Source organism: Mobula birostris, chromosome 13 (genome assembly GCF_030028105.1).
Source record: "Mobula birostris isolate sMobBir1 chromosome 13, sMobBir1.hap1, whole genome shotgun sequence".
NCBI lineage: Eukaryota > Metazoa > Chordata > Chondrichthyes > Myliobatiformes > Myliobatidae > Mobula > Mobula birostris.
This window is the reverse complement of record NC_092382.1, coordinates 91,168,018-91,186,222: the sequence shown is the minus strand read 5'-3', so window position 1 is coordinate 91,186,222 and position 18,205 is coordinate 91,168,018. Positions and strand designations below refer to the sequence as shown.

Sequence of the window (18,205 nt, the reverse complement as noted above, 5' to 3'; positions counted from 1 at the left end):
CATTACCCAACACCAAGTCCTCCTCTTGAACCGTCTACACGTTGAGTTAAGAAACCCTCCTGCATTCCCCTAAATTCTGTCCCATCTAAACCTCTTGCACTTCAAAGGTCCTAGTTTATATTTGGGAAGTTCAACTTCCCCATGATCACACTTTTTTTTACACCTTTCCTGAATTTGTCTGCATATCTGCTCCTCAGTGTCCCACTCGCTTTTGGGGAGTCTGTAGAACAATCCCATCCCTCCTGTTTTTTGTGTAAGGGGTTTCTTCTTTTATATTACTGCGAAAGCTAACAAAATGGCTTCTTTGTTATGTTATAATAAAAATGGCTTTCTGTAATAATAACTGCGATGTAAGGAGTTCTCTCACTCTGCTTGTTTGGGTTATGTTATACGAACCAATTGAGATAGATGTTATTCTTTCTTTTGTGTCTGTAAGCTATTGTTTTTGCGGGCTTTGGGGCAGAAGGCGCGATGGGGACAGAGAGAGGAGACGCGATGCTGTAAGCTGGGCGACGGAACGGATCCCGAGTGGAAGTCCGAGGCCCAGGGTCTTCGGCGAGGAGAGGAGATGAAGACAGACTCGTGTGGAGCGTCTGGTCGACCACCGTGGTTGGTCCCAGGCGGCAGGTCGAGGGGGTCGGAGGGGATCGAATGGTGGTAAGAGGACTCCGTTACTGTTGTGCACCAAGTGGTTGAACTTTGATAAGTTTGGCGCCTTTTATATTTTATCTATTAATCACATAGTTCCAGTAAGATCTATAAAGTGTAATCCTTTAATTGCATTTGGTGTATTGTCTGTTATTTGGTGGGGTGGGGTACATTACACAGCATCCACACAAACTTGATTACCCAGTTTGGCGGGGCCAAAGGCTGCTTCCCCTAGATGGAAGCCAGCTGAGCGAGCCTGAGGCTTACCAGGGGCTACATTTGATTTTACCCATATACTTAGTGGAGAAACCCTCTGAATGCAGCTGTGATATTGCCCTTGATTAGTTGTGCAACTCTCTCCTCCCGCTCTTTTACCCCCTCTGTCTTTTCGAAGCCCCTCGGGGACATAAGGCACCTATTCCTGTCCCTCTCTCGAGCAGGGCTCTGTAACGGCCGCCGCATCATAGCCCGACATCATGCTCCGAGTTCATCACCTGTACCCGTAATACTCCTAGCATTAAATTAAAATACACACACTTCAAACTTCCTGTCCCAAGTCACTTCCTCACAAACACGAGGAAATCTGCAGATGCTGGAAATTCGAGCAACACACACACACAAAATGCTGGTGGAACGCAGCAGGCCAGGCAGCATCCACAGGAAGAGGCCCAGTCGACGTTTCGGGCCCAGACCCTTCGTCAGGACTCAAATCACTTCCTGCCTGCTTTTACCGCCCCTGACGTCTCCATCCCTCCACTTTCCCGACCCGGCGCTCTGGTCCCCATCCACCGGGCAAACTGGTGATGCCTAAATTAATGCTAATTATGCTTCTCTTGTGGCAGCTGCCCGCCACAAACAAGAGGAAATGTGCAGAAGCTGGAAACCCAAGACAGACACAGAGAAGCTGCTGGAGTGAAGTTGCCGATGAGCATGTTTGCTGAAGCTTATTGTCCAAGTGCACGTATTACCTTGAGATTCAATTTCCAGCAGGCACTTACGGGGAGACACCAAAGGATTTGTGAAAAATATGCATGCGCAAAGGAAGAGCCTCAGGAGTCTCAGATCCCACCACCACCAGCAGCAGGTTCAGGGACAGTCATTACCCTCAACCATCGGGCCCCACTCACCTCAACGCTGAACTGATTCCACAACCCACGGACTCGCACTCTCAAGGACCACACAGCTCGCGTTCCCGGAATTATTTACTTGCCTGTCTGTTCGTGAACTGTTATTTCAAGTGTCTGAATAGCTCGTCCTTTGCCTGGGTGGCTGCCCGTTAATTCTACTGTATTCCTCTGCTCTGTGAATGCCCGGTACGTGGTGACAGCGTGCGTGACTATTGAGACTGAGCTCACTTCGAAACCGCGCAGGCGGTCGCATGTGCGCTCGTGGCTCTCTGTCCTGGCGAGTCAGTGGAATCCCCCCGCTCCCCCACCGATCACGTTGGAGGGTGGATTTGATGAAAAGGAGCACAGAGAGGCAGAACAGGAGTCTGAAAGTCACTCATCGGACAGTCTGTGCCCGTGACGATGCTGCGAGACCATTCTCCATTGCCACTGGAAGCTCCAGACCTTGGCTGATGATAACCCAACTCCTCGCCTGCCATTCCTGCAGCCGGTCTACTCTCTCTCTCTCTGCAGCTATCCCCTTGCTCACCTCTGATACCTCCCTCCCCCCACCGAGATGTCAGCCCTGCGCCCTGCCCCCCCCCATCTAACCCCACTCGCACCTACCTATTTAACTGCGGAGACCCTCTCACCCACTTCCCTGCTCCCGCCCCAGGCTTCAGGACACGCCCATCACCTTCCCACTGGCTCCCCTCCTCCCCTTCCTCCACTGTCCGATTCCTCCTCGCAGCAGCCACTCCGGTGGTGACGTCTGTTATTTGTCAAGTAGGGTGCCGTGCACAATCCTGATTTGATGGAGGCAGACATCAGAGCACGGAGGAACATCTGGTGAAACTTCTGAAATGCCGGCTTCGCTGCTGCTGCTACTGTGTGATCCGGAATCTCTGGAGGGGAAGGTCCCGAGTTCTCGGCTCTGCTTGTTGCTCAGTGGCCGGGGTTGAAGCGCTCGGCAGAGGATGGTGCTCAGAGGGGCTGTATCGGAGGGGCTGGTCGGGGGCTCGAAGTTTTTGGATGGACTCAGAGTCGGGTGCCTCCAATGGTGCTGCATCGGCGAGTTGGTGGCACCTGGAGATTCATGGCGGGGAGAGTTTCTCTCTTCTGTCGTCTGCGTGGGATGGTGAGTCTATCAGGACTTTGAGGCTTTTTTTTACCGTGCCCATGGTCTGCTCTTTATCAAATTACGGTATTGCCTTGCACTGTTGTAACTATATGTTATAATTATGTGGTTTTGTCAGTTTTAGTCTTGGTTTGTCCTGTGTTTTATAGTGATATCATTGTGGAGGAACATTGTATCATTTTTAATGTATGCATTGCTAAATGACAGTAAACAAAAACTGAACTGAACTCCTCCGTCCTGTTGCCACTTTCACCCACGTCCCTCAGCTTCTCACACAACCCCCCTCCATCACCCGCCAGCCTGTGCTCTTTCCCACCCCCATCCACGCCAGACTTTATCATTCAGGCTTCTGCCCCCGTCCTTTCCAGTCCTGAGAAAGGATCTTGGCCTTTACTTCTCTCTGTAGATGTTACCTGACACCCTCAACCCCACCGAGCACCTGCAGTCTGCTGCTCTTCAACCCTGCTCTCTCCTCCATCCTTTCCCCTCTCTTTTCCCACTTGACTTTACCTGCCCATCATTCACCCTCTGCCTCCGTTCCTCCCCCTCCACCTGTCCTAGGGCGGGGTTCCACCTCGCTAGCTCCTGCCTACCCCTACGCAACCTTGCTTGCTTTAAACTGGCCTTGTTACTGACAGCGACAGACAGACAGGCACACACACACACACACACTCACGCACACACACACCCACACACACACATACAGAGACACACACACACACAGTCACACACACTCGCAGAGACACACACACACTCACGCACACAGACACACTCTCGCACAGACACACACACACACGCATACACAGACACACACTCACACTCACATAGAGACACACACTCACACACACCTCGAGCCAGTATGTCAACCGTCCTCCTCCGAGGGACACTGAGTGCCTCCAAGTGGGGCCAGACTGTCTTGCTCTGGACTTCGGTGCCTGGCAAATTATTCCTGCTCCCTCACAAGGGTAGCAAGCGCTGGGAGTCCATTCCTAACACCTCCCCCTCCCCACACACAAACCGCGCGCCTGCTACCCACATACGAGTGCAGACAGGGCAAGGAGAAGTGACCGATTTTTATTCTATATAAAAACAGACTCCCGGACCAGCGTGCAGCCACCCTCCCCTCACAAAGCCTTCTTCCTCCTGAACTTTGCCTTCATCTTGCGTAACTGGAGGGCCTTCTGCATCCTGGACGCTGTGCCCATCCTGCGGCGGGGGCGCCCGCTGGCTGGGGCCCTGCCTTTCTCGGGCACGGGGTCTACCGGTGCGGGCGCGGGTATGGCCTGTGCCCCGGTGGGGGAGGGGGCCAGGGAAGGGGCAGGGGCAGGGGTAGGGGCCGGCGGCAGTGAGTTGGCAAACTTGCGGAGCTTGGCCACGAAGAACCCGTCCATGTTGTGGGTGTGCGGGTAGAAGCGACGGCAGAGCTTGAGGGAGGGGTGAAACCGGCGCTCCCGAAACCTGAGAAGGGCAACAACGGGGGGGGGGGGGGGGGAGGAGAGAGGTCAGTAACAGCAGAACAGGACCCCTGGCATAACAAACTAGGAGTAAACACCAACTAGGAGGGGAGAGTTAAACACAGGGTGGGGTGAGGGTAAATGCAGACCGGGGGGGGGGGGGGAGTTAAACAGGCCAGAGGAGGGGAGTTATTAAACACAGGCCAAGGAGGGGCTGGTTAAAAAGACAGAAGTGGGGTAAATGCAGACTGGGAGTGGGGGTAAACACTGACCCGGAAAACAGACCGAGGGGTAAACACAGACCCAGTAAACAGACCGAGGGGTAAACGCAGACCCAGTAAACAGACTGAGGGGTAAACACAGACCCAGTAAACAGACCAAGGGGTAAACACAGACCCAGTAAACAGACTGATATATAAATGCAGACCCACTAAACAGACCGAGGGGTAAACACAGACCCAATAAACAGACCGAGGGGTAAACACAGACCCAGTAAACAGACCAAGGGGTAAACACAGACTCAGTAAACCGACCGAGGGGTAAACACAGACCCAGTAAACAGACCGAGGGGTAAACGCAGGCCAAGGGGAAAGCGGGCCTTACTTTGTGAAACCTTCCACGCCAAACTCCAGACCCGTGGATACAAGCTTTACGTTACGTTTCTTCAAAGCGTAGTCCACAACCCACTCGTTCTCCTCGACCTGTGGAGGGGTGGCGAGACAGAGAGAGAGAGAGAGAGAGAGAGAGTCAGTCAAAGAGGATGGGTGGGCAGGGTAGGTCGGGCTGACGATGGGAGAGACAGAGGGCTGAGCCCCAGCCGGGTCCCCAACACACTCACCGTGATGGAACAGGTAGAGTAGACGAGGTAACCGCCCGTCTGGGAGTTCGCATCCACAGAGTCGATGGCCGAGAGCAGCAGCTGTTTCTGGAGCTGAGCACACTTCTTAATGTCAATGTCCTCCTGTGGGGGAGCGGCAGAGTCAGTGTGGGCAAGGTGGGGGTGGTGGGGTGAGAAGGGGCAGGGCAAGGCGAGATGGGTTGGAGTGGGGCACGGCAGGGCGAGGGGGAGGGGAAAGGTGGAGGGAAAGGGGATGGCGGAGGCATGAAGAGGGAAGGGGCAGAAAGCAGGAGGAGGAAAGAATGGGGTGAATGGAGGGGGGGACAGGGAGGAAGACGAGGCCACGGGACGGTGCTCGAGGGTCAGGTGTACGCGGGGCTCCACACACCTTGTTGGTCTTGACACTGGGATCCTTTGAGATGACACCGGTCCCGCTGCAGGGCGCGTCCAGCAGTACCCGATCAAATCCCCCCATCACCTGGGCAAACAGTGCACAGTGAGTTACCCCCACCACACCACCCAGAAACCCAGCCAGTGGTGAGTCAGTCCTGGCTTTACCCTCCCGATCACTGTCCCACAATCTGGGCTCTGGGTTTGGGAAGGGGAGGGGGGGGGGTTCTTTAAACCAGTCCCCAGGTCACGCTCCCTTTCCCTGTTCCACCGCCCCCAGGTCAGGGAGGGAGTGGGGTGAACCAGCCCAGTTTACTCTCCCCTTCCCAGGCCCCTGCACCCGATGCCAGCCACCGAAATGCTCCCGCGCACAGAGCCTGTGTTGCCAGACTTCCCGCAGCATCTTGTGCCTGCGTTACTCCGGATTTCCAACATTTGCAGAATCTCTCGAGTTCATAAAGAGGATTTACAAAGTTTTGATCCAGTGTCAAGACCATAAGATATAAGAGCAGAATTTGGCCATTGGGCCCATTGAGTCTGCTCTGCCATTTCATCATGGCTGATCTAATTTTCCGTCTCAGCCCCAGTCTCCTGCTTTCTCCCCGTATCCCTCCATGCCCTGACTAACCAGGAATCTATCAGCCTCTGCCTCAAACATACCCAGAATTGGCCTCCAGAGCCGCCTGTGACACCGAAATCAACCGATTCCCCTCCTTTTGGCCGTATAAAAAAAAATTCCTCATCTCTGTTCCAAAATGGGCCGGCACAGTAGCACAATGGTGGGCACAGCGCTCGGCAGTCCCAGCGACCCTGGTTCAATTCCCATCCCTGCCTGCAAGGAGTTTGGACGTTCTCTCCCCGTGACTGGGTGGGTCTCCTCTGGGTGCTCTGGTTTCCTCCCACAGTCCCAAGGCGAACCGGCAGGTAAATTAATTGGTCACGGTAACCCGTCCCATGAGGATTGAATCGTGGCTCGAAGGGCCGGAGGGAGCTATTTCAAAGTGGACGCCTCTCAACTCTGAGGCTGTGCCCTCTGGTCCGAGGCTCTCCCACCATAGGAAACGTCCTCTCCACACCCACTCTATCAAGGCCACCCCTCATTCTTCTGAACTCCAGTGAGTGGAGGCCCAGAGCCAAACACTCTTCATACGACAAGCCTTTCAATCCTGGAATCATTTTCATGCACCTCCTTCGAACCGTCTCCAGTTTCAGCAGGTCCTTTCTCTGATAAAGGGCCCAAACCTGCTCACAAAACTCCACGTGTGGCTTCACCTGTGCTTTACAAAGTATCAACATTACATCCTTGCTTTTGTATTCCAGTCCCCTCAAAACGAATGCGGACATTAAATCTGGCTTCCTCACCACTGACTCAGTCAGCAAATTGACCTTTAGGGAATCCTGCACAAGCACTCCCAAGTCCCTTTGCCCCTCAGAGTTTTGAAATTTCTCTCCATTTAGAAAGGAGTCTACCTTTTTATTTCTTCTGCCAAGGTGCGCGACCATACACTTCCCAACACTGTATTCCATCTGCCATTTCTTTGCCCATATCTCCTAATCTGTCTAACTCCTTCTGTAGCCTCTCTACTTCATCCAAATGACATGTTTCTTCACAGGTCTTCGTATTGATCGCAAACATGGCCACAAAGCCATCAATTCCACCATTCAAGTCATTTGACATATAATGTAAAAAGAATTGGTCCCAACACAGACCCCTGTGGAACACCACTCGTCACTGCCAGGCAGCCAGAAAAGGCTCCCTTTATTCCTACTCTTTGCCTTCTGCCAGTCAGCCTCCGCTTTATCAATGCTAGAATCTTTCCTGTAATACCATGGGCTCTTAACTTGTTAAAAAATGTTTGTGATTTTTATAGATGACCTGGATGAGGAAGTGGAGGGTTGGGTTAGTAAATTTGCTGATGACACAAAGGTTGGGGGTGTTGTGGATAGTCTGGAGGGCTGTCAGAGGTTACAATGGGACATTGATAGGATGCTAATCTGGGCTGAGAAGTGGCAGATGGAGTTCAATCCAGATAAGTGTGAGGTGGTTCATTTTGGTAAGTCAAATATGATGGCAGAATATAGCATTAATGGTAAGACTCTTGGCAGTGTGGAGGATCAGAGGGATCTTGGGGTTCGAGTCCATAGGACACTCAAAGCTGCTACGCAGGTTGACTCTGTGGTTAAGAAGGCATACAGTGCATTGGCCTTCATCAATCATGGAATTAAGAGAGGTGATGTTGCAGCTATATAGGACCCTGGTCAGACCCCACTTGGAGTACTTTGCTCAGTTCTGGTCGCCTCACTGTCCGAAGGACGTGGAAACCATAGAAAGGGTGCAGAGGAGATTTACAAGGGCGTTGCCTGGATTTGGGAGCATTCCTTATGAGGATAGGTTGAGTGAACTCTGCCTTTTCTCCTTGGAGTGACGGAGGATGAGAGGGGACCTGATAGAGGTGTATAAGATGAGAGGCATTGATCGTGTGGATAGTCAGCGGCTTTTTCCCAGGGCTGAAATGGCTAGCACAAGAGGGCATAGTTTTAAGATGCCTGGAAGAAGGTACAGCGGAGATGTTAGGGGTAAGTTATTTTACGCAGAGAGTGGTGAGTGCGTGGAATGGGCTGCCGGCGGCGGTATTGGAGGTGGAAATAAAAGCGGGAGAAGATGGTGGCACGATGACAGTGATGAATATCTGTTATCTGTCAAGTAGGGGACCGTGCAGAATTCTGATTTGATGGAGACGTACGTGAGTGCATAGCTGAACATCTGGAAAACTTCTGAAATGACTGCTTTGCTACCGCTGCTACTGTGTGGTAACCGGAATCTCCGGAGCTGAAGGCCCCAAAATCCTCGGCTTTGCGTGTTTCAGCGGCTGGGGAGAGTTCGAAGGTGCTCGGCAGAGGATGGCGCTCGGGAGGCTGTATCGGAGGGGCTGCTCAGAAGCTCGAAGTTTTCAGACGGATGGACTCAGGGTCGGTTGTGGTCGGCTGCTTCCAAGGCATCGGCAAGTTGACGGTGTCTGGAGGTTTATGGCAGGGAGTTTCTCCTGTTTGCCGCCTGCTATCAGGGACTCGGGAAATCAATCGACTCGGGGACTTTTGAGACTATTTTTTTTACTGCGCCTCTGGACTGTTCTTCATCAAATTATGGTATTGCTTTGCACTGTTGTAACTATATGTTATAATTATGTGGTTCTGTCAGTGTTAGTCTTTGGTCTGTCTTGTTTTCTGTGATATCACTCTGGAGAAACATTGTATCATTTCTTAATGCATGTATGCATTTCTAAATGACAATAAAAGAGGCTGAGTGTTCTCATAATTTAAATGATAGGGTCTTTTAAGAGACTCCTGTTTAGCTACATGTAGCTTGAAAAATAGAGGGCTATGGGTAAAGCCTAGGTAGTTCTGAGGTAGGGACATGTTCGGCTTTGTGGGCTGAATGGCCTGTATTGTGCTGTAGGTTTTCTATGTTTCTATGTGTGACACCTTGTCAAAGGCCTTCTGAAAATCTAAGTACACAACATCCACCAATTCTCCTTTGTCTGTCCTGCTTGTTATCTCTTCAGAGAATTCCAACAGGTTTGTCAGATGAGATTCTCCCTCGAGGAAACCATGGTGACTACGGTCTATTTTATGGTGTGCCACCAAGTATCCTGAAGCTCCATCCTTAATGATCGATCCCAACATCTTCCCAACCACTCAGGTCAGGCTAACTGGTCTGTTACTTCCTTGCAAAATGCACAGAAAATGCTGGAGGAACTCAGCAGGACAGGCAGCATCTATGGAAAAGAGTACAGTTGACATTTTGGGCTGAAACCTTTCATCAGGACTGGACAAAAGAAGATGAGGAGTCAGAGTTAAAAGATGGGGTGGAGGGGGGGAGGAAGAACCACAGGGTGAAAGGTGAAACTGGGAGGGGGGAGGGGTGAAGTAAAGAGTTGGGAAGTTGATTGGTGAAAGAGGTACAGGGCTGGAGAAGGGGGAATCTAATAGGAGAGGAAGAAGGCCATGGAAAATAAAGAAAAGGGGGAGCATCAGACGGAGGTGATGGGCAGGTAAGAGGAAAGGTGAGAGAGGGAAACGGGAATGGTATTACTGGGCTCCAGAAATCCATGTTCATACCATCAGGTTGGAGGCTGCCCAGACAGAATATATGGTGGTGTTCCTCCAACCTGAGAGTGGCCTCATCGCGACAGTAGAGGAGGACACGGATGGACATATCGGAATGGGAACGGGAAGTGGAATTGAAGTGTGTGGCCACGGGAGATATCCTGCTTTTTCTGGTATGTGCTTGGTGAAGTGGTTTCCCAATCCACGGCGGGACTCACCAACATACAAGAGGCCACACCAGACGCAGTAGACGACCCGAACAGACTCACAGGTGAAGTGTCGCCTCACCTGGAAGGACTGTCTGAGGCCCTGAATGGTAGTGAGGGAGGAGGTGCAAGGGCAGATATAGCACTTGTTCTGCTTGCAAGGTTAAGTGCCAGGAGGGAGATCGGTGGGGAGAGACGAATGGACAAGGGAGTCGTGTAGGGAGCGATCCCTGTGGAAAGCAGAAAGTGGAAGGGAGGGAAAGATGTGCTTGGTGGTGGGATCCTGTTGGAGATGGCGGAAGCTGCGGAGAATTATGTGCCAAGGCTGGTGGGGTGGTAGGTGAGGACAAGAGGAACCCCATCGCTGGTGGACTGTTGGGAGGACAGGCATGCGCAAAATGGAAGAGACGCGGTTGAGGGCAGCATTGATGGTGGAGGAAGGGCAGCCCCTTTCTTTGTAGGAGCAGGACATCTCCTTTACCCTAGAATGAAATACCTCATCCTGACAGCAGATGCGGCAGAGACGAAGGCATGGTGGGAAGAGGTATAGTCCAGGTAGCTGTGAGAGTCAGTGGGCTTATAATAGACATCGGCAGATATAAGGGGGAGAGGGGGAGGGGGAGGCGGGGGGAGAGGGGGAGGCGGGGGGAGGGGGGAGGGGGGAGGGAGAGGGAGAGGGAGAGATATATATATATGTTGGAAATGGAGCAGGTAAATTTATTTCCTTCCCATTTTGAAAAGTGGTGTGACAATTGCAGTTTTCTATTCCTCCAGAACCATTTCGGAATCTAGTCACCTCTTAAGATCATTACTAATGTCTGCACATTCTCTTCAGTCACCTCTTTGAGAGCCCTGAGGTGTACACTATCTGGTCCAGGTGACTTATCTACCTTCAGATCTTTCAGTGTCCTGAGAAAATGCTCCCTAAGTAATTGCAAATTCACACAATTCTGCCTCCTGACACTCTCGAACTTCTACTATAGTGTCTTCCACCGTGCAGACTGATGCAAAATACTTAATCAGTTCGTCTGCAGTTTCCTCGTACCCCATTACTACCTCTCCAGCATTGTTTTCTAACGGTCCAACGTCCACTCTCACCTCTCTTTTACACTTTATGTATCCAAAGAAACTTTTGACATCCTTTTTCATATTTAGCAAAAAAATTAAGTTAATGAATGTTACGATCCAATCAGCAACTACTGCCTGAAGATTTTGACTACTCTACCTGATCGAGTAACATTAACTTTCCTCAACGTTGTTTCAGAAAGACCTGGCATCTCTGCAAATTCCTTCAGAAAAGCTGTCCAACTCCAATTGAAGCGTTGCAGTAGGCAGAAGCAAAATTTAACAAGTTACGGTCACAGTATCTCGGCGATACCGTTTATTGGAGTGACAAGGTGAAAGATCTGCTTGCATCTGTTAGTTCTGGCACCGATACTGTTCAACATGCGTGCAATCACTTGGACAATAGATTTCCCGAATTAGATGAGTTCAGAGAATGGCAATTTTCGACCCTGCTGCTGTTGCAAATACAACTGATTTTGAATTTGGAAATGAGAATGCTGTAAGACTGGCAAAATAATTCTCAGCTACCATTGCGAACTACGACAAGCGCGTTACCTCAAAAAGATGGCAGCAACACTGTGATTTCAAATGTCGTTTCTGAGAAAACTGAAACTGGTTCAATTAAGATGGCGATTGATTTGTGAACTATGCACCAAGAAGCTAAGAATTTGCAGAACTGACAATTTTTGTTGACATTGTTGGAAATTTTCAAGCTCCCAGTGCTAACTGCAAACGCGGATTTGGTCTTGTAAATTTAATCCAATGTAAATCCAGAAATAATCGAGGAGTAGAACCATTGGATGATCTAACGAGGATTTAGATGCATCTTTCATCTGGATGCAAAATTAAGCTGGACGGTGTTTATAGACAGTGGATTTGTCATACAGACAGATGAGAAACGCAAAAGATTTTCTTTGCAGTTCTGTATTTCATGACACACTTCAACAAATAAAATCAAAAGCCTGTGATTTTTTTTTCCAATTTTCACTCTAGATATTCATAGTATGCATATTTCAAAACATTTAAATTGCCGTAAATACTATGTCAATATTTTAAAAAGTTAAATGTTAACATTTAGATTAACTTTCTACAGGGGCACAATTGAGAGCATCCTGACTGGCTGCATCACTGCCTGGTATGGGAACCGTACTTCCCTCAATCGCAGGACTCTGCAGAGAGTGGTGCAGACAGCCCAGCGCATCTGTAGATGTGAACTTCCCACTATTCAGGACATTTACAAAGACAGGTGTGTAAAAAGGGCCTGAAGGATCTTTGGAGACCTGAGTCACCCCAACCACAAACTGTTCCAGCTACTACCATCTGGGAAGCAGTACTGCAGCATAAAAGCCAGGACCAATAGGCTCTGGGACAGCTTCTTCCACCAGGCCATCAGACTGATTAATACACGCTGATATAACTCTATTTCTCTACTATATTGACTGTCCTGTTGTACATAATATTTACTACAAATTACTAAAAATTGCACATTGCACATTTAGACAGAGGTGTAACATAAAGATTTTTACTCCTCATGAAAAAATAAATTCAATTCAGTTTTCAGGCTGTGCACGAATTTCCTGCCCTGGGCAGTGGCTGGTCTGCGCGGCTGTGAAAAGGAGGGAGCATTGCTGAGGACGTACCTTAGGGAAGTCTCTGCCGTCGCAGTTGGAGACGATGGTGTTGGTGACACCGAGCCGGTGAAGGTTCCCCACCACACTGCGCAGACGCTCTGCGCTGGGGTCGTTGGCCACAATTACCCCCGTATTCTTCATTAACTGGGCTGTGTGTCAACAAGGGGCGTCAGACCCAGGGCATCCCCACCTGCCCCTCCCTCCCATCTGCCAAATTTACCCCTGTGACTCCATCCATTGCCCTTCTCAACTCTCCCCCACTTTTCACCTCTCTCCTCTGACCCTCTCCCCTTTCTTTCTTCTCATCTCCCCAACACCTTCTTCCTGTCTGTCTTCCCATTCCACTCCCTCACTTTCCTCTCTGCCTTTTCTTGTACCTCTCGTCTGCCACTTCTTCTTCTCTCCCCCACCACCGTCCGCTTTCCCCATCCACTCACACTCCCTCATTCTCTCCACAACCTCCTCTCCCTCTGGCCTTATCCCCTCTTCCTTCCACTCTCCCTCCCTCATCCACCACTCTCTCTCCCTCTTTCATGCACCTCTCCCTCCTACTCTCCCCCTCGTCCACCACTCCCTCCCCCATCCACCTCTTCCTCCCACGCTCCCTGCCCCCCCGCCACAGCTGCCCTCACCTCCCTTCTCCCTCTGCCTCTCCGCTCCCTGCTCACCCCCTGCCGGTCTCCTCTGCGCCCCACCCGCCGCTCCCGCTGTTGGCCCCCTTCTCTGCACACTCCCTATCTACTGCACCCCCTCACCTCTCCCTCCCCTCGCACACTCATACCTCGACTCACGCTCTCTGCATCCCCGTCCGCCACTCTCCCTGTTACACTCCTTTCTTTCTGCCTCTCCAACGCCCCACCTCCCTGTACCCCCCCCTCACCCTTCCCACTCACCGCAGTAGGTAGTCTTCCCCCCCGGGGCGCAGCTCATGTCGAGGAGCACCTCTCCCTCCTGAGGGGCGAGGGCCATCACTGGCAGCAGGCTGGAGGCACCCTGGAGCATATAGTGGCCTGCGAGGTACTCGGGGGTGGCTCCTGGGGGCAGAGGACAGCGTCAGAGAGTCCCAGGTGGGGGGGGGGGGAGGAACGGAACAGGAGGAAAAGGAGGGAATGGGGGAAGACAGGGGAGGGAGAGAAGGGGACGCAGGAGGGGGTGGAAACCTTGGGTGGGGGTTAGGGAGGGAAGGCAGCAGGAATAGAGCTGAGATAGGTCAGGGGGTGGGAAGAGGAGGAGTGTTGAAAAGGGGGAAGGGGGGAGCCGCGGGCCGGTGGGGGGCAGACAGGGAGCAATGATGGCGACAGAGGGTGGGAGACAGACAGAACCTCTCCCCCACCTCACCCCTGAACTCACCGATGGGCACGGCAGAGTCGAAGATGACCAGGCCAGTCTTGGACCACTTGCCCAGCGGGTCCAGGTTCACCCCGCGGTTGATCAGTGCCTGTGCGGAGAAGGGGCGACTAAGGTCAGGCAGTCTCAGTTACTACGCTCTCCCCACCCACACACCGTCCCTCATGTGGAGAGAGGGTGGGGGGAAGTCATGTATGGAGAGACAACACATATCCCCCCCACACCCCCTACGCACTCACCACAGCCGAGACTGACCCCACTCCATCAGGCGCCCCATGGGCTCCAGTTGTCCGACCCACCTCCACCCCGGGTATCTCTTCCCTTCTCCCCAGCCGATGCCCGCCACCTTCCCCTCCAGCCGAGACGTCCCACCTCTCCAGCCCCAACCACACCCCACCTCACCTGGGCCAGGTCTCGCCGGCGGGTTTTCAGGGTGTTGGTACGGACGGTCACGGGTCGCTGAACCTCACTGGCCTCCAGGAACTCCAGCAGCTGTGAAGGAAGGTGAAGGGGGGTCACAGGAGGGTGAGGGCTGCTCTCCGTCTCCTCGTCGTCCTCCCTTCGGTCCGTTCCCTCCTCCCTCTCTCTTCCCTTCTTCCCACTCCCCTGCCCTTTCCCCATTCTCCCCCCCGCTCCCCTCCCCTGCTCCCTCTTTCTCCCGTTCTCTTTATTTTAACCGTCCAGCAACCTCCCAATTTAACCCTCGCCCCCTCACGGGGCAAGTTACAATGTCCAATTAACCTACCAACCCGCGTGATCAAGTGGTTAAGGCGTTGGTTTAGTGATCTGAAGGTCGTGAGTTCGAGCCTCAGCTGAGGCAGCGTGTTGTGTCCTTGAGCAAGGCACTTAACCACACATTGCTCTGCGACGACACTGGTGCCAAGCTGTATCGGTCCTAATGACCTTCCCTTGGACAACATTGGTGGCGTGGAGAGGGGAGACTTGCAGCATGGGCAGCTGCCGGTCTTCCATACAACCTTGCCCAGGCCTGCACCCTGGAAACCTTCCAAGGTGCAAATCCATGGTCTCACAAGACTAACGGATGCCAATAACCTACCAACCGGTACGCCTTTGGACTGTGGGAGGAAACCAGGGCACCCGGAGGAAACCCATGCCGTCACGCGGAGAACGTACAAACTCTTCACAGGCAGCGGCGGGAACTGAACCGGGGTCGTTGGGACTGTAGAGCGTTGTGCTCACCGCTACCTCCTTCTCCTTCCCCTTCCTCTTACCCTCTTCCCTTCACTGGTCTCCTTATTTTTGCCATCTCTCCCTTCCTTCCTTCCCCTTTCCATCCTCCCTCCTCCTTTCTTCACATCTCTCCCCGCCTCTTCCATCCCGCCCCTGCCGTTCCCCACCTCGGGCAGAGGGAACAACTCCATCAGCTTCTCGATCAGGTAGCTGTTGTAGCTGTAGTAGGTGGCCAGGTCTCTGCGGAGGACCTGCAGGTACTCCTGCCGGTCCCGGCCCTCCTCCCGTCTCGCGCGGAAATCCGCCAGCACCTCCAGGGTGTCCTGGATCCTCTGGAAGATCAGCTTCAGGTCCGGGGGCTGGCTGGGTAGGATGGAGTGAAGGAAAGGGTAACAGGGCCCTCCCCTACCGGCCCGCCTCACACACTCTCCAAAGTCAAGAGATTCCACAAGGGAGCTTGGTGGCTCAGCAGGTGCAACAGGTCATCGAGACGGCAGATGCAATGTTGAAATGCAATCATTTCCAGAAGGGATTGCATTTAAGAGGAGGGAGGTCATGCTGCAACCGTACAGGGTGCTGGTGGGGCGGCACCTGGAGTACTGTGTGCAGTTCTGGTCCCCTCACTTGGGGTAGGATATCCTGGCTTTGGAGGTGGTGCAGAACAGGTTGAGTTCACCAGGCTGATTCTGGAGATGAGGGGGTGTTAAGTCTACAAGGCGAGGCCGAGTCGCCTGGGATTATACTTGCTGGGTTCCAGAAGAATGAGAGGTCTCGGAGAAACATCGAAAGTCATGAAAGGGACAGACTACGTAGGTTGGGAAGCTGCACCCGCCAGCAGGTGAGGCTGGAACTAGGCGGACAAGGTCTCAAGATTCAGGGGAGTAGATTTAGGGCAGAGCTGGGGAGAAACTGCTCTCCCCAGAGAGAAGTGAATCTGTGGGATTCCCTACCCAGGGAAGAAATGTACCGTTAAAAATATGTCCGGCGTAGATTGCTAAGATTTTTGCAGAGCAGGAGAATTAAGGACTGCGGGGGGAAAGGCAAGAAGGTGGAGCTGACAGCAGCGCCTGAACAAACACGATCGTACTGAATGGCGAAGCAGACTTCATGGGCCAGACGGCCCAATCCTGCTCCCTTTCTCCCAGATTACACCAGATCCTTTCTCCCTGTGGCTATAAGACTCTCCAACGCCTCCTCCTCAAGTAAATAAGTACATGGTTTCATTGCACATCATGTATTTTGCATTACTTTTTAATGTGGATTTGGTATTTTTCCAAACGTCAAGGCTTACAGTTTGTATTTTAAAGCACGCCTTTCTGACTGAACAGCCTTGCAACAATAATTTCCTTTGGGATAACTAAAAGTTTCACCTTACCTTCCCGATGAGGCATCTGCCCAGTGGGCAAGGCATCACTCGGGCAGAGAAGGGAGACCCTTGAAGGAGTGAAGCACCACACCAGCCACCGATGAGAGATCCCTCACAGGGGATGAGGGAGATCCCTCAAAAGGGCAGAGGGATCGCGGTAGCCACTCCAATGCGAGATCCCTCAATGGGGGGGTGGGGGGCTCACACGATCCACCAGTAGCTTGACACTGCGCCAGGCAGGCTACCGGACAGGATTCAAAAGCGCGAGGTATTCGGCAGATGCTCGAAATCTACAGCAGCTCCTGCAGAACACCAGAGGCGCTGAGCAGGCCTGGCGGTGTCCGCAGAAGGAAGTGACGGCTGACATGGTGGGCTGAAACCCTTCAGCAGGACTGGAGGGGAAGGGGGGTCAGAAGCCAGAGTGAGGAAATGTGGGGGCAGGGGAAAGGTGTACAGTCTGACAGGTGATAGGAGAAACCAGGTTGGGGGAGAGTGGATGAGGGAAGGCAGCAGATGTGATTTACTAATGCTTTCCTCTCTTTATTCAATTTAATCTTTTTTTTAATGTATCTGCTCCCTGTTACTACTGATGGTGATGACGTGGATGTGGTGAGGACCTACAGGTAACTGGGGGTGCATCTGGATGACAGACTTGAGTGGAAACCAACACAGAGGCTGTGTACAAGAAGGGCCAAAGTCGCCTCTGCTTCCTGAGGAGACTGAGGTCCTTAGGAGTTTGCAGGCCTCTCCTTCATGTGTTCTACCAGTCTGTTGTCGCCAGTACAGTCTTCTATGTGGTGGCGTGCTGGGGCAATGGCATCAACAGGGGTGATGCCAACAGGCTCAGTATCTGATTTGAAAGGCTGGCTGTCAAACTGGACACACTGCAGGTTGTTGGCAGAACAAAGGACCCGACGGAAAATCCTGGCATTTGCAGACAATGATTCTCATCCTCTGCATACCACCGTGGCTGAGCAGAGAGGGAGCACTTTTAGTCATAGACTGAGACCACTCTGCTGCTCCAAAGAGTGCGATATGAGGTCATTCTTACCTTTGGCCACCAGGCTCCATAATGAGAATATAGCCGGGGAAGTGGTGACCCCTCCCCACTCCCCACCCGCCAGACTGTTTGAGGTAACGTTTTTTATTCTTTCTTACTTCTCTTCTAATATTGCACTTGTAAGGCTACTGTGACACTCTGATTTCCTTTGGGATCAGTAAAGTATCTACCTATTTACATACTTATGTAATTTATGGTCTTTTTTACACACTGCAGAGGAATGCTGCTGCAAAACGATGCATTTGACAGCACACGCCGGTGACACCAGACCTGATCCTGACTCTGAAGGCACTCGGGTGACAAAACGCTGCAGGAACCCCGCGGCCCAGGCACCGCCGATGGAGAAGAGCGAACAGAACAGCCGACGTTTCCAGTGCACGGGGTAGCAAAGGGTTCGAGGGATGGGTGCCAAGAGGCACGAGCCCAAATGGGAGTCTGGTCAACGGGCCTGCGACACAGAACCGGAGAGCACTTGCAGAGGCACCTTGGGCCCCCTGATCCAAGGAAAGATGGCCAGCGGTGCAGACAGCTGACGAGAGAGATCCCGAGGCCGATCATACGAGGGTCGCAAGACGGCTCTGGGCCCAGACTCAACGGAATTCAGCGGATGACGGGGGTGTTGCAGGTGGTACCTCATTGAGACCTGCGAGGGGCTGAA

The 18,205-nt window shown here is 52.3% G+C and overlaps 1 protein-coding gene across 1 annotated transcript in view; it reads right to left on the bottom strand.

Annotated features, from left to right (window-relative positions):
• Positions 1 to 3,950: 3,950 nt before the first annotated feature.
• The window catches only part of nop2 (NOP2 nucleolar protein homolog (yeast)), a 61,253-nt gene continuing 46,998 nt past the window's right edge, over positions 3,951 to 18,205 (bottom strand). The window contains exons 8-16 of the mRNA XM_072275509.1: positions 15,289 to 15,488; positions 14,333 to 14,422; positions 13,934 to 14,021; positions 13,477 to 13,617; positions 12,593 to 12,732; positions 5,573 to 5,662; positions 5,185 to 5,307; positions 4,950 to 5,047; positions 3,951 to 4,350 (exon numbers count right to left, since the gene is read on the bottom strand). Coding sequence (XP_072131610.1) covers positions 4,017 to 4,350; positions 4,950 to 5,047; positions 5,185 to 5,307; positions 5,573 to 5,662; positions 12,593 to 12,732; positions 13,477 to 13,617; positions 13,934 to 14,021; positions 14,333 to 14,422; positions 15,289 to 15,488 — 1,304 coding nt within the window. The 3' untranslated portion in view covers positions 3,951 to 4,016. The remainder of the gene's footprint in view (positions 4,351 to 4,949; positions 5,048 to 5,184; positions 5,308 to 5,572; positions 5,663 to 12,592; positions 12,733 to 13,476; positions 13,618 to 13,933; positions 14,022 to 14,332; positions 14,423 to 15,288; positions 15,489 to 18,205) is intronic.